Here is a 16628-nt window from a genome sequence, read left to right as displayed (position 1 = left end):
CCTAGACTCCACCCACTTTTGATCTGTGTTGGACTTGGCCTTTTTAGCAGGTTCACCCCTGAACTTTTTGCCTTAAGCTCTGACATGGTGTTAGTGATTTTAGACCTCTGTGCACTTTAGCACTGTGGCCCAGTGTAGAGTGCCTGCGCTCTCTGAATGCTGTGGTGAGATTGGCCTGCCCTCCCATAGGAATGCATGGGGGATATGTGTGTCCATGGTAATTCCTGGTATGAGAGGAGTGCAGGGGCGAGTTTAGTATGTATGAACTCGTGAGAATAAATGCTGCGCAATGGTGTGCACAGATTTATGGTGAGTGGTGGGGAAATGCCACTTTTAGAAGTTGGCATTGCTGTGTGTCTGCTTGCCTGATTTGAATTGCATGTCTGGCTTGTGAGTGACATGGGCTGGATGGTGTGGGTGGCTCCAGGAGACAGGGGGAGTCACCCCAGTGATGAATAGAGAGACCTGCATGCAGAGGGGAGGGAGGAGTTGCACCTGGGACCTGAATAGGGCTGTGCCTTCCCTCCACAATGCTGGCTCCGCCTCCTGTGGTACGTCTGATCACTGAGCCCCCACCTAACAATAGGGAAGAGGAGCCTGGTACACAGAGTGCTCCAAAACCAATTGCATCTGGTTTCCCAAGCCTAATGCTGTAAATGTAGGGGCTGCTGTTTCCTGGGGGTCCCTGCGTGCTGGCCTGCCTCGCTGCACTTTGCTGGGGTCTCTCCTGCACCAAGGACTCTCTTATTTCTGCCTTTTTGAGGACTTTTGTGGCCTAGCGCCTCGTGAGTGCTGTATTTGGGTTGCCTAAGGGAAGAGGAGCAGGCCCTGCTGCAGTGCGAGGCTGCGAGGGAATCCCGGCGTGTGGGATTCCTCTCTGAGCTCCTTATTGAAGCAGGAGCCCACCTTGCATTTGTGTGTGCTGCCGGCAGGTGCCCACCCCGCAATCATCTTTATTGAAAGAGTGGGTGCTCACCTTGCACTGCCGCTGTTTACACGGATTAGTACTTTTTTTTAAAACGAAGCGGGAGCCCACGCCGCCGGTTCTGGCCCCCTGCATGAGGCTGCCGCCGAGAACACAGAGGATCTACAAGTGTGGCCGCCGCGCTGCCCGTGGCGACCCGGAAGCCAGGCAGAGCGGCCTGGTTATGGGCGGGGCACTCCGCAAGAAGCCGGAAGCAGGCGGGAGCCTACCCCGCGCTCCTGTGGAAAAAGGAAAAAGGAAGAAGACGGGAGCCTACCCCGCGCTCCTTGGACCAAAAGAAGCGAGAGACCGCCCGACTAGGTGAGTAGGGGGACAGGGGTGGGAGAGAGACGAGGCACGTTGTCAATGCCTGCCCCCACCCACCGGGACCCCTGAGAATTCTGCCAGTGCACCCCTGTGAGTGAGGGGGGCTGAATGCACCGCCGTGTTGGTGCAGCTCGAGGCACATTCTTGGTGCTTGTGGCATTTTCTCCGCTGCACCGCAGAAGCGGGCAGCTGCAACGTTTTGGGCCCTTCTCCAGTCTAATCTCCAACAACATTCCCGTGCTCTTCCCCGTGTTGGCAAGATTTTGTTACAGTTGCCCCGCGTGACAGTGGGCAACTGCAACATTTGAGGCAGAGTTTATTTTCAGAGTCCGAGGGCGGGATTACCATGTGCACAATGCCCATCCTCTTTGCTTGTGGGGCATTGTTTTGGGCGCCAAGGGCACAGTGAGTGCCAGGGCTGCCAGGGCATTCCCACAGCTCCCCAGCGAAGAGCAGGCACCTGCAACGTTTGGGCCCATTTATTTTGTTAGAGTCCCAGTGGGGGACAGAGGGTGCCAGTGCCCATCTTTTTGGATTTCACAGCTGCCCAGCAAGTAGAGGGCAGCTGCCACGTTTAGGCCAGCACTCCTTTGGGGGCATCTCTGAATGAGGTAGGAGTGAGATGTACTCCTCTGCCCAACGCAATTGCACACTGCGAATTACGCTGCATTGGCAGCAGCCGTGACATTTGGAACTTAGGGCATTAGAGCCCCTGAGAAGGCCAGTGGGCCAGGGGGACTAATAGGTTTGTGGGCCGCCAGGCCCTAAGGTGATTTATGAGTATGAGGTCTATCCTAATGTGTTTATGCCTAATGAGATAGTGTAATGTGTGTATGCCCGAAGTGATGCAGACATAATGTGTTTATTACAGGTGATAATGCTGAGGTCATTATGGTACCAGTAGTTACTGGTTGTTTCATTACTTGTGTTTTACTTACCTGTTCTGATGGTTATGACCAGGGCCCGGTTGGCCTGGTCCTGTATATAATCCCCTGTGAATATTGCCTAGTGCCAGTTGGCACAGTGTATAATGTGATTATGTTTCGAATGTGTTTATGACAATACAAAGGCTATTTCTATATAACCTTGTTTGGAGTTCATTTTGTGGTGTGCCTAGGGTGTTGCTGCTTTACAAATTGCCTCCGGGATAAGCCTGACTGCTCGTGCCAAGCTACCAAAGGGGTGAGCAGGGGTTATCTTTGGCGTGTAACTCCCTTGCCCTGACTAGAGTGGTGGTCTCTGCCTGGCTTTGGCGCAAGCCTTAGCCAACCAGAGATCCCATTTCTAACATTGGTGGTCAGCGTGAGGATAGGACTTGCATTTGCACAGTACCACATCGACAACTGGTTGCTCTACAACCCTGCATTTAGATAATCACGTGTTTGGGGATTATTGTTTCCGAGTTTTATTTTATTTTATTCTCCTAAAAGTGCCATTTTTGAATTACGTACCCCTGTTGCAGCTCTTGCACCTAGGTCTCCTGTGTTGCTTGTGTCTCTGAGCGTTCTGCCAAAATGGAGTCTGCCTTTAATTTCTATGGTCTGGTTAGATACAGTATGTGGGAGTTGGTGGGGTTCTGTGAGGAGAGAGACATAGTAGTGAATGGGTCAGACACCACGTCAAAACTGCGGAAAAACCTGATCCAATGGCAGAAGGATGAATGGGAACGTGAGCGCAATGAGGAGATGAGGGCCCTGGCCGCCCGCCAAGAGGGTGGTGGGTCTGAGGGGGGCCCTGTGGAGTCCGAAGGGGAGGAAGAAAATTACAGGACAGGGACGCAAGTAGATTGTGAGGACCCCATAGATAGGGAGTCTCTAGCTGGGTCCAGTGTCGGGGGCAGTGCCCCATCCCTTTCCCTATCCCCAGAGGAGTGGGTAGATAGGAGGGAAGAAAGGGAGCATCAGCTGGCTGTGGAGAAGCTCAGGTTAGAGCATGCCAAGGAGATAGCGCAGCTGAGGGTGGAGGAGGAAAGCTAGAGTCTGAAAGGGTCTTAGCGCAGGAGAAGATGGCGGAGGCTGAGAGGGCCTTCGCCAGGGAGAAATTAGGTCTGGAGGGTAGATTATCCCCTGAGTGCAGTTGTGGTTTTCTGGATTCACCAGTGAGGGTGGGGTCCAGTGATGGCAGCAATATGGAGTCCAGTGCAGGAAGTTCCATTCCCAGTTCCCAAAGTATGGTACCTTGTTCCCAAGAAGAGGAGTACAGGTTGAAGTTCAGGGACAGTAAGAAACTGTCTCACCAGACTTGGGGGGAGTTTGCGGATGAATGTTATGATGCACTGGTTGATTGGGTGACATTTAACCCGGAGCATGATTTTGAGGGACTGATCAATATGATTATCAAAGAGCACATGCTCAGTCGTTGTTGTGCCAACACCTGTTGGAGTGTGAGTCCTTTAATCCTTGGGAACTTGCACAGGAGGCAGACTTCTACATAAGTGCCCGAAGTTCTGCCAAAGCATTGGAGCGTGATTCCAAAATGAGCGGCTTGGGTATCTTCCCGTCCTGTGTGGGGGAAGAGGTTCAGTGTAGCCCAGCTAGGTCCAAGTGTAATGGGAGGGGTGTAGGGTCTCACGTCCTGTCTCAGTGGAGTAGGAGTGAGTGTGGGACTGTGTGTCCCCAGGTGCCCGAAACCCAGTCTCAGGGCCTGGAGGGTTCCTTAACACCTTCAGCGCGGCGCGAATTTTCGCGCTGTGCTGAAGGTTCTATTGAGCCAACGGGCTCATGACGGAACGGTTCCGTCATGAGAACAGCTCAACGGACGCTCATGACGGAACAGTTCCGTCATGAGCATCGAAGGGGTTAAGGGAACACCAGGTTGAGGGCCTAGGCTGTACTAGGAATCCATTTGAGGGGGATCTCCTAGTGTTAGGAGACCCTGGAGCATCTGTAAACGGAGCTACAGTGGTTCTGGTGTCTGGTAGTACCACTCCAGTTGGGAGGGTGCAGAAGTCTGGATTGAGGGGTGAGAGGGGGATGTGTTCCCCAGTGAAAGAACCAGTGGGTCAGGGGCCAGCCAGAAGGACTGAGTCACCATTGAATGGCAATGGTGCCACCACTTCTGTCCTGGGGGATCTTCGTGTGCTGTCAGATGAACAGGGGTCGGAGATCTGTGTCAGGCAGACTTTCACACGGCACATGAGTCATGTGTTACCCTCATGGGGTTGAGGCTGTGTGCGCCCCCAGAAGTGCTGGCGTACCAGGCAAGTGTTCAACCGCAGGGGTTGGCCCCTGGGTTGGGAGGACAGATTCAGGATCTGCCTGACCTGGAGGGAGGGACATCTGTAACCAGTGTCTTGACCAGTTTGGCTTCCAGGGGTACCGCTCCAGTTGGGAGGGTGCAGAACTCTGGAAGGGGGTGCAGAGGGAGGGAGCCCTTGCCTCTGACCCCGGTGCAACCTGAGGGTTTAGACCCTAGGCTTGGAGACCAGTTGCTGGAGAGAGGTCCTGAACTCGTGGGAGAGTTGTGTTCTGGGGGGGGCCTCTCAAAGGAGGAGAGTGCTGAACCCTAGGAGGAGAGGTAGGGGGAGAAATGCCTCGCCCATGACTTCTGGTCAGCCTGAGGGTGCGGACCCTAGGCTGGAGGATCAGTGGCTGTATAGAACTGCCCTTATGAGGGGAAGAGTGGAGAATGGGTACTGTATGCCATGGGTAACTACCCCCACTCTGTGGATGGGCAAAGACCGGTGGCATCTGGATGGCCTAGGGCCAGGTCCTGGCCGCGGGCAGCTAGGAAATACCAGTGGGGTAGCCTAGTTGGTCCTGAGAGCTTTTACAAAGGGTACCACATGGGTTCACGGTGGCGTAGAACAGGAGGGTGTCCTAAGGCCAACAGAGAAACATTCAGCAGTAATAGGAAGGGTGAAGGCACCAGTTTGGGGGTGAACCTGTAGAGAGGGTAATGTCTAACAAATTCAATAGCTGTTTTCTTCAAGTGCAACTAACAAGCTTATTCTTGCAGTAGTACCATCGATCCTTCATGAGTGACTTCCAAGGTATATCATCGGTAAGGACGTAAGCGTTGGAGAGATGAGTTAAAGGGCGGCGTAGAATGTTGAGATCTGAATTACACGCAGTGTAATCAAGATGTGTTCAACTACTCTCCATGTGTGGCTTGGTTATTGGTGAGTACCTGGGCTGTAAGGAAGCTATAACTGGTGACAAGATAGGGGATACGAAGCCCGTACACTAAAAGCGCTCTTCCAGAGAGTTTGCCGTGGTCAAGCACACTGCTCATGGGTGCCACATGTTCCTTAGTTGACGTGCCGAATCGATGCTGGCACTGGTGGAGTCTCAGCGCAGTGCCAACCTGCATAAAATGCTTAAAGATAAAGACAGCGACACTGAAAGTCTACATGTCACTGGACAGGAACTGAACGAAACAGCTTCTAATAGAATATATGGCGCCATTACGCAAATTAATACGATAATGCTATGTGGAGTAAGAAAACTAAAGGTGGAGAAGGAAAGCACACAGAAATAGTGAAGTACATATTACACTGAAATTCACATGCTATGAAGCAGAGATTAACCAGGTGTTTGTGAAGAAACATTTAAGCACAAAATCGACCAGTGTTATCTGCTTTCATGTACTTGTAGTGTATAAATATTTGTCTCCTTCTCTAAACCATCAACAAATCATTGTCTCACAACATGCTGGAGAGCAGTCCCATAAAGTGGGTTGGGTTGGGTTTGCCTAGTTTCCACAGACGAAGCGGCCCACCACCAAAGCTGCTGCCTAAGGGGACCCGAACAACTCCTTAAACAGCCATAACATACAGTGCTCCGATGGAGAGCCAGGGCGAGATCCAAGCTCCAAAAGTCATTAAGGCTGACCTCGAAGCCAGCACATCACGAGGCGCTAGAGAAGCTCTGTCTGACAAAGTTCCACAGGGAGTGCCTGAGAGACCACTACTGTACTCCAATATATATATACGGCTGCTGCATTCTTAAAACCGCCAACTGCGTTTGATATTGCAAAAAAACAGAATATTGTTGATGGATGGATAGAGACTTTTGAAGAGTTCCTAGATGCAATAGATGAAAAAGAATATAAAGTATCTTGAGAAACATGGCCACTGAAGGAGTGAAAGAAACCATGAAAAAGAATTTACAAGAAGGTGAAAAGACATATGATCAAATCGAAAAGGCCTTAATGTCAAGTTTAAGCCAGTGCCAAATGTGAATTATAAAAGATATATCTTCATCCAGAGACCAGGTAAGACCATTGATGAGTTTGTTGAAAGACTGGATGTTTGGTAAAGCACTGTAAATTCAATTAATTTATGATGAGGAGGCTACCCTCCTCAGAGTGATCAATGGATGTCTGTCGTAAGCATTTCAACGACGAATGCTGATGGAAACTGAGCTTGTATCAAGTCCTCAAGGCTGCTTGCGCTGACAAGTGTACTTATCGCCAAGTGACTGACATGGAGGCCGTAGGCCCCCAAAGTGCGTCGGTCATGAGCACGAAAAGTAAGCCAAGGTACAAGGCCGAGGGACACAAGGTCCTATCTCCACAGAAGAACAAAACGTGTTACAGATACGGACTGTCATTTCCACCCGAAGGTAAATGTCCCGCCATTGGACAGATATGCATAGACTGTGGTAAAGCGAATCATTTCGTGACGACTTGCAACGCGAAGATAAAAGTAAGTGTGTTGCAGCGTGAAGACAAAATGGCCGACCAAACGCTACATCAGTGACATTCGACGTACTCCCACAAGGCTAAGCGGTCACACCAATTGAGGCAAATCGACGCAAAATGAAGTTGATAATCGTGTCTAAATCATCAAGAAAGAATTCCTCCGTGTCTGTTTACAATGAAAGAGACCATGACAATTGTGCAATATTGATGTTTACTTCAAAAAGGCATGCACATATGGGGCTAGTCGAATGTGAAAAAAAATCCAAAATGAAGACAATTTAACATGAAGACAGCTGTGCGTCGATAAATATTATGCCGCTGGAGATTTATCGCGAATTATCTCCGGTACAACAACTTATGAATTCAAAGACTAAAGTATACTCATGGGCTGCCTCAACGCCCTTCAAAAGTCAAATAAAAAAATTGTAGCCACGATGAAACTTAAGAAAACTGTGGTGAATACGCCGATTCATGTACTTCAAGGAACAGCTTCAAGTGTTTGCTAGTTTCCATAGTGCTGCTGATATGGGACTGATATCAGTGAACTACACTATGAATGCTCATTGTGAAATTGTAAGTCAATTTCCTTCATTATTTCATGGGTCAGGAAAACTCAAACAATGAAAGTAAGGTTACACATAAATGAGAATTTTCATCAAAAACATAGACGAGTTGCGTTTCACTTACAAGAAGCCGTTGAAAAGGAACTTCATTTTTTACTTATACGTGGCATCATTGAATGCTCCATTGGTCCGACACCATGGCTTTCTCCCATTGTAACAGTGCCTAAAAGAGACAGGGAAGGAGCTGTACGCATAAGTGTTGACATGCGTCAGGCCAACAAGGCAACTAAGCGAGAGAAACCTCCATGTCTGCCCATTGCTGATATAATAACTTAATTGAATGGTGCAGAGTTCTTCTCTCAAATGAACCGAAATAAAGGATCTTACCAATTGGAACTTGAAGAATAATCCTGATACGTTGCAACCTTTTCTACGCATATTGGTTTGTTTTGCTACAAGCGATTGAGTTTTGGTGTATCCTCTGCTGCAGAACTTTTCCAAGTCGTCATTTGACTTATCATATAGCCTGTAGTAAATGCATTTAACTGTAGTGATATATTGGTATTGTGGGGCTGCATAGAAAGAGCATTACAAAACTCTCATGCAAGTATGTTGTTTGCTGAATGATGCAGCCTTAACTCTGAATGCTGACAAATGTGAATTCCACAAGAAAAGCTTGAAATTCTTCAGCCATGTCTTTTGTGATGGGGGTATGAAACCTGATCCAGCTAGCGTGCAAGCATTGTCTACTGAAAATCCCCCACAAGGCATTTATATGATACAGTCATTTCTTGGAACGGTCAATTACTGTTCTAGATACATACAAGACTTTGCTATGGTCATTGCACCAGAACTAACCAAAAAGAATGTGTCTTTTCATTGGTCACATGAGTGTGAGAAGAGCGTCCAAAAAATCAAACAAGCCATTGAGAGCGCCATTAAAATGCCCGATTTTGATCCCAAACTCCACACAGAGGTTGTAGTTGATGCTAGCCCTGTCGGGTTAGGCACAATCTTTGCACAGCCCAAGGGACCGCAAAATGCCTGGAGACATATCGTGGTACATGCCAATAAGAGCCAGTCACAAACTGAACGTGCATACTCGCACCCTGGGAAAGAAAGTGTGGCATTGGTTTGGGCTTGTGAATAATTTCCATGTGTTTGTGTATGGAAAACCCTTCACATTAGTGGCTGATCCCCCAAGCATTGTTGATGGTATTTGGCAATCCCACAGCAAAAATGACTCCTCGAATTGAGCATTGGGGTTTGTGGACACAAGAATTACAACTAAACGATTCTTCATCATCCAGGGAAAGATCAGAAACTGGCCGAATATGCCCTGGTACCCCATGTAAGACAGTGGAGGATTACATCCAATTTATTGTGAAATCAAGTACACCAACTGCCAAGTCTTTAGAGCAAATTGCCACTGCCACAAGCCAAGGTAGTAGATAAAGGAGGGTGGATCTGCACACCTATATCAGTCAATCTTATTCGATACTTTAATCACTTTCGTGTGTTTTTTGTGTGCTCTCTAGTGCTGAGGGTGTGTGCCCTGCTCCCCGATTGGTAACAACTACAGAAGGAGTAGTATATGCAATAAAATGCCCCTGTGGGCTGGTATATGTAGGGCGGACCAGTAGGAAAATAAAGACAAGAATAGTGGAACACAAAAGCCGAATTAGAAACCACAATACTAATTCTTCCTTGGCAAAACACTGGGTAGAAGCAAAGCACTCTATTCCCCAATTAAGATATACTGTTCTAGAATGTGTCCAACCAGTTTCAGGAATGGAATTTAATACCCTTCTAGCTAGAAGAGAAACTTACTGGATAAAGACCCTTGGAACTGTTATTCCAGGGGGTCTAAATGATCATTATGAATTACTGTGCTTTTTATGAAAAAGTAATGTTTTCATCAAGATTGTACGGGAGTACACTGGCACTTTCTTTTGTCACATCCGTTCACGCTTTTATACACTCTTTCTCCCTTTTCGTGCACTTTGTCAACTTGACACTGAATCTCTGACTACAAGTCTGTTTTAGTTTTGTTGCACTATTGAGGGTTCTTATTTTAAGCCTCGGCGCTTTTTTGCACTTATTACTATTTTTCCTCATCTTATAGTAAGAATGTCTGTTGCTTTTTATTCATCATCCGCTCAGCACGCTTAGTATTTAGAGTGGCCACTATCTCTTCGACCGGGTCTATTACCCTGCTCCTTCCTACCTTCTATACCGACAGTCCGTTTTCTATTTTTGTCTCTACATGTTCTGGCGAGTTCCGCACCACGTGACCTGATGGGCGGACTCGCTTCCAACCTTGGAACTTAGGCGACGGCGTTAGTCAATACAGGTACGACTACGGACTGTCCATCCGTTTTATATTAGTTACATGAACCTGGGTCCTCATTGCTGAGGATTGTATTATTTGCATTTCAGATCTTTTTTCTACGGATTAAGAGAGCCACACGTTATATTCGCTCACTGACGGTAAGCTCCTTAGTGACTTATCACATCAGTGTGTTTACGCACCTCCCCTTCTTCTGGTATTAAACCCAGTTCCCTTTGTTGTTTAGGTTCTTTTGATTTACTTCTACGGCCCTTTTAGCAGAGGCAGTGCATCTTTGGAAAAAGCGGCGACGCTGCGTTTTCCCTTTAAGTAAGCTTACTTCAGCATTGCTTTGCAGCTTAGCGTGATCACGAGTGCTCTTCTTATTAGGCACCAGTTGTCTTTCGCATGCAATTATAGTCCTTTGAATCTATCCACACTTGAATGGACGGTATTCTCTCTCACTATTCTGATATTTTTATTAGATTTGGTGTGTTCTGCACGCTCCAGCATCACATGAATCGTTTCACCTTTACACACAGTGCACATCTCGGTCTAGGAAGAGGTTTCCTTTTCTTCTTTTCTTCTTCTTCCAGTGGCACTCTCGAGTTGTTCATTAAGCACGTGCAATTCACACACATGTTGGATATAGTAAAAATCTTTATGTTGCTGTTTTATAGATCCCGTAGACACTTCACAACTGGACGCTGTCACGTCAAGATTGATTTGCATTCTCCTCAATACATCCCCTGACAAAGGGTTTAAAGTAAACCCGAAATGCATTAGGATTTGGGATATGAACTCTAATTGTTTATTTGTTACATTCTTTCACGTGTACCTTTCAAGTGGTTATTACATGTATTTGAGTATGTGAATTTGAACATTCTCAGACAATGCATAGAAACTTGCAAATGTATGTAACAGAAATGTGCGCAATGAATCTAGATGTTATTTTTTGTTTTCTTATGAACTTGCAACACATTGAAAATAAATGTTAGTTGCTTTTGCAGTAAGCGTATAGATTGAATTTGAATTTACTTCACACGAAGCCTACGGCCCATTCGTTGTGCCTCTAGCAGCCCACGGTTTTCCTTGGGCTCTCATTTATTCACAAGCCAAGGTAGTGGCATGTCAAGATTAAAAGTTGTGGAACCAGTATTCTAGACCTCTCACCAATGACAGCGAGTATATGAAGTTCAGAAATGTGAGATGAACTTTCAGTAACGCAGGAAGGCCTCATTCTACAAGGTACACAGATTGTTATTCACCAAAGTCTCTGAGAACAAGTAGTTGAATTTGCCCAAGAAGGAGATCGAGGAATAGTTGCCTCTGAGAGAGCTCTCCGTGATCAAGTCTGGTTTCCGTATCTTGACAAAAGGGTCAAAAAAGAATTGAAGACTTGTCACATATGCAACTGTCTTTCATCTCAAGTTAGTCAGGAACCTTTGATTATGTCAGAATTGCCCCATCATGCTTGGGAGAGAATTGCTATTGATTTTTTATGGCCCTCTGTATAATGGACATTATCTTCTAGTTATTGTTGATCAATACTCCCATTTTCCATTGGTAGAAGACCTTTCATGCACTACACATGAGCAGGGTTATTCAAAACCTAGATGGCATCTTTGAGACATGACTTGTACCTGCAATCTTAAAATCTGACAACGACTCACCTTTTAATAGTCAAGAATTCAAAAACTTTCTAAATCACCTCAATATAAAGAATCAAAAAAAGCACTCCCCTTTGACCCCAGGCCAATGGTCTGGTAGAACGCCTCATGCGTACTCCAAAGAAAGCTGTTCAGCATTCTACATTGGGGAAGTTCAACCTCGAAGATGTTTTGAACACTATTCTTTGAGGTTACTGTTTGACCCCCTCACTCAACCACAGAGGAAACCCCTGTAACTATCATGTTTGGAAGAGTCATGACAACCAAGCTTTCCCAATGGACGGGGCTGGGTGTGACAGGGGATACATCTGCATTCATCTGCATGCTGATAGTCTTCTTGGGCTGGGAGAGAGGTGGTTCACACTTACATTTGAATAGATTCTGTCCTGTCCTCACTCAAAGGGCTGATTTACCCCCTAGTGATTGTCTGGAGCCAGGAATGGGCTGCAAGGGACTGTTGCACACTTCTGAGGGTTCGTTTGAAGTCACCCGTTCATCAAAGACATTTTTGAGTATATGTACTGGAGCTCTGATCCCATGTTTTAAGACGCTTCTTGGGACTGGTAGCCAGACACTGTGGGCCCTACAAACTGCTCATTGCCGTGAGGACTGCTGTGCTGTCAGGAGCAACAACCATTTCAACTAACTGCCTTGTTGTGTTGACCTGCTGCTGCTGGGCTGCAGGAGCGACTACCAATTTGCAACCTAACTGTATGTGCTGTCTGCTGCCTGCCACCTCCTTTTGTGCCCCGAAGTGCTCTCCAAGGGCTTGTTTGCTTGCCCCCTGTTCTCTCGAGATCTCAGGGCCATCAAAGACCTTGTTGCCTCTTTTCTCCAAGACTTCTGCTGGGTGAGCCCATTTTACAAGGGCCAGCATGTCGCCAGTGCTCCCTTCTGCACCAAGGTAAAACTTTGTGCATTACAGGACAGTGCACCATGGGACTACAGTGCAGCGCTCTGACCAGGGAGTGCCTTTGTGCATTCTAGGGAAGTGTTCAATGTTTTACAATTCCTTACTCGTTCCTTTGGATTCATCCGCCGCCATTATACACGTCGTGGTACATCGCTCACAGCAGGGTCTACGACGGGTATCCTTTGCCGTGACCTCATAGATCTTGGACGTCGCTACAATAGACGTTTTCTCGTATCTCGGATGCCTCCCAAATAATGTGGACGCTTACGAAGTAATTCGAGGAGCGCATTTTAAAAAATAATTCCGGTTATCAAACCAAGAAATTCCCGAACATCATCACAAACGATCCTGCTTTTAATTAAGGAATATCTGAATATGTTTTAGAACAAGAAGTTCTCTTACCACGACGGAAGTTAATTAGATGATAAATTAAAAGGTAGCGGAGTAACAGCAGAACAGAATACGACATGCTGTTCCAGTGTGTTTTTTATTCAACGAATTGTAAAGAATGAATATATGAAGGAACACAGAACTATCCCCTAGTGATATATGCTGATATTGTCCTGACGAAGACACCCTGGTGTCGAAACGCGTTGGCAGAGAGACATCAACTTGTATAATCAGCGGGGGAAATCATTTTAACTTATTTTTCCTCACTACCCTATAGAGAATATAACAATCCAATATTGCATTCTCTTTTTATTATCCTGTGTATTTTTCACCATTTTGAGTGTTTAATCGAATGTGATCATCAAACTTTTATCATTATTATAAAATTTTATGATATCATGATTACCTGTTAGTTTTCTTTACTTGTGTTTCATGTGATATATTCAATTTGTGCCAGCTGTCTACTTTGTCAATGCCTGGATATATCTTGTTGCTAGAAATTCAATGTTTTACAAACCAGCATGTGGTGAGCGTTTTTTCTCTAGCGTGAACAGCGTTGTTTCGCCTGGAGGCATTACCAGAGAAACAAACATGTCCTTGAGCCAGCGTGCTCACTGCAACTGAATTGTATTGTGAACCTCACCCCCGGAGCAAGATATCGCCACCATCAGATGCCACCAAGAATAAACTAGTGTGGCCCCTCTGGTCGTGACACTCGAGGAACAGCCCCCTGAATACTTGTACAGCTCTAAGATGGTACAGTGCAGCGTCTAAGGCTGTAGAGCTACAGGAGCTGCACAAAGCCTTCAAGGCAGGCATTTTGACGACACGTTGTTCTGTAACATGTGGTGGGCCAGCATTCTGAGGCTCGTTCCAGCCAGCCTCGCCCTCTGGTTTTAACGCGTATACTGCACGAAGCTCTCCACGTTGGTTGACAACATTGTTAGCAAGTTACAGATGCCCTGAGGACAGTGACCATGCACCCACAAAGGTACTGTGAGGCGGGTTGGCTCTAGAAGAGGGTTGAAACCACCCTGCTCCCCTTCACGGGTGGCTTGGTTTCCCTTGGGCAAAGAGACGCGATTCAAGCGGCCCCAGCGGGCTCCAAATTCGCAAGAGCGTGAGGGGCATTTCTTGTTCAGCATTGTCTCTGTTCTGGAGATGACCTCAAGAATGGCGCAGGGCTGTCCATAGAGGAGAACTTCTGGAAGACTCAAGCTCAATTACTGTTTAGCGTTTAGTAGGTGCTCCTGCGCCGTACGTTTGGTTTCTAAATGCAATCACATCAACCACGTTCAAGACTGTTACCGTATGAAGTGTAATAGGAGCTCAGGTGCGCTGTGACCTATGTTTTCATAGAAATTTGTGTTTTCTCTGTCAAACCTGCATTATTTGCACTAACGGTGTGATTTAAGTCATTTTGGTCTTGTTTGATTTACAATATAGAATTTATTTTTACATAATCCTGCGTGAATTCCCTTTTGTGGTTTACTCACTGTGTTGCTGCGCGAGTGTGTTGCACAAATGCTCTGCCTGCTCTGCGCCAAGCTACCAGAGGGTGAGCGCAGATTATCTCAGGTGTGTATCTGGTTTACCCTGACTAGAGTGGTGGATTCTGCCTGGCTTAGGTGCCTACCCTAGCCAACCAGAAACCCCATGTCGAACAGTGGTTCTTGTGAATCACTTGCTTTCCCAGCATGCTCCTGCTGCAGGACTAGGTCACCGCAATTTGTGTAGGAGGACTAGCCTCCATTTGTGTCTCAAAGGGAAGTGTGACTCTTTTTCTTGGAACATACATTTTTTCCCCTGAATTGTAACTGTTCACTTCTCCATATTAAATCAATGCAGCTTTTTCAAGAAATATTTTCTTCATTTAATTTTCAATGTTTTTTCTATTTTGCAGAACAACAATCACATCTAGAAAATATGAATGGGAAAGAAAGCCATAAAGGTTCCGGAGGCAAGATGAATATAACTCAAAATATCTACTTAAAGAAACGTCGCAGAATGCACATGAATGAGAGACGCTTTGCTTGTAATGTGTGTGACAAAGGATTTATCAATGAGACACTTCTTTTGAGGCACAAAAAAGGACACACCAGCCTCAGGGCATATCCCTGCGGAACGTGTAAAAAGTGTTTCACTATAAAGGGAACTTTTTTACAGCATCAAAGAACACACACTGGAGAGAGGCCTTATCACTGCACAGTGTGTTCCAAGCGCTTTGCCTATAAGAAAGGCCTTGTACGGCATCAACGTGTACACACAGGAGAGAGGCCTCATCAAAGCGTACACACAGGAGAGAGGCCTTATCAAAGCGTACACACAGGAGAGAGGCCTCAACAAAGTGTACACACAGGAGAGAAGCCTCATCAAAGTTTACACACAGTAGAGAGGCCTCATCAAAGTTTACACACAGGAGAGAGGCCTCATCACTGTACTGTATGTGCCAAGAGCTTCACTCAAAAGAAAATTCTTCATGAGCATCAACGCATACACACAGGAGAAAAGCCTTTTCACTGCACCATGTGTGAGAAGAGCTTCAGTCAAAAGGCAAATCTACTACAGCACCAAAGAAAACACACAGGGGAGAAACCTTATCACTGCACTGTGTGTGAGAAGAGCTTCCGTCAAAAGGCGCATCTACTAAAGCACGAACTAATACACACCGGAGAGAGACCTTATCACTGCACTGAGTGTTCAAAGTGCTTTTCTCATAAGGCGACCCTTGTAAAGCATCAAAGCGTACACACAGGAGAGAAGCGTTATCACTGAACTGAGTGTTCAAAGCGCTTTTCTCGTAAGTCGACCCTTGTACAGCATCAAAGCGTACACACAGGAGAGAGGCCTCATCATTGCACTGTGTGTTCAAAAACCTTTTCTCAGAAGAGAAACCTTGTACTGCATCAAAGACCACACACAGGAGAGAAGCCTTATCACTGCACTCTGTGCTCCAAGCGCTTTGCTGATAGGAGCGCCCTTGTACGGCATCAAATTGTACACACGGGAGAGAGGCTTTATCACTACACTGAGTGTTCAAAGCGCTTTTCTCGTAAGTCTTACCTTGTACGGCATCAAAGAACACACACCTGAGAGCAGCCTTATCACTGCAACAGGGTGTTCCAAGTGCTTTGCTGATAAGGGATCCCTCGTACTGCATCAAAGAACACACAGTAGAGAGGGCTAATCTCTGCATTAAGTGTTCCAAGCGCTTCATTTATCAGGGATCCCTTGTACGGGATCAAAGCGTACACACATGAGAGAAGCCTTTTCACTGCACTGTGTGCGAGAAGAGCTTAAATTAAAAGTCAAGTCTCGTAACACCAAACACACTGGAGAGAAACCTTATCACTGCAAAGTGTCTTCCAAGCCCTTTTCTTAGAAAGAAAGGCCATGTATGGCATCAAAGTGCACACACAGGAAAGAGGCCTTATCACTGCACAGTGTGTTGGAAGAGCTTTACTGGTAAGTCACATCTTCTACAGCTCCGAAGTTTACACTCCAGTGAGAGGCCTCATCGCTGCACTGAGTGAGAGAAGAGCTTTATTCGAAAGGCACATATGCAACCGCACCAAATAATACACACTAAACTGAACCCTATCACTGCACAGTTTATGCCAGGAACTTCACTCAAAATGAACGTTTCTACAACACCAATAAATACAAACTAGATCCATTTTCACTGTAACAATCTTATGTCCTGCTTACCCCAAAGTAAGTTTTACTGGAATGTTGCAACTTAGCGAGGGCTTATACTCATAAATTCCTAATGGCCAGGGTTCCCTGTAGGGAGCGTACATTTAGTGTAATAACCCTGAGTGCGCCAACT

At 46.3% G+C, this 16628-nt stretch overlaps 1 protein-coding gene across 1 annotated transcript in view; it reads left to right on the top strand.

The window, feature by feature from the left end:
* Positions 1–15639, top strand: part of LOC144768045 (uncharacterized) — a 48923-nt gene extending 33284 nt beyond the window's left edge. Inside the window, 1 exon segment of the mRNA XM_078651428.1 lies at positions 14703–15639. Coding sequence (XP_078507554.1) covers positions 14703–15574 — 872 coding nt within the window. The 3' untranslated portion in view covers positions 15575–15639.
* Positions 15640–16628: the final 989 nt, after the last annotated feature.

This window comes from Lissotriton helveticus, chromosome 1_1 (assembly GCF_964261635.1).
Source record: "Lissotriton helveticus chromosome 1_1, aLisHel1.1, whole genome shotgun sequence".
Taxonomy (NCBI): Eukaryota; Metazoa; Chordata; class Amphibia; order Caudata; family Salamandridae; genus Lissotriton; species Lissotriton helveticus.
Note: the sequence above shows the minus strand (reverse complement) of the source record. Positions and strands in the feature narration are given on the sequence as shown.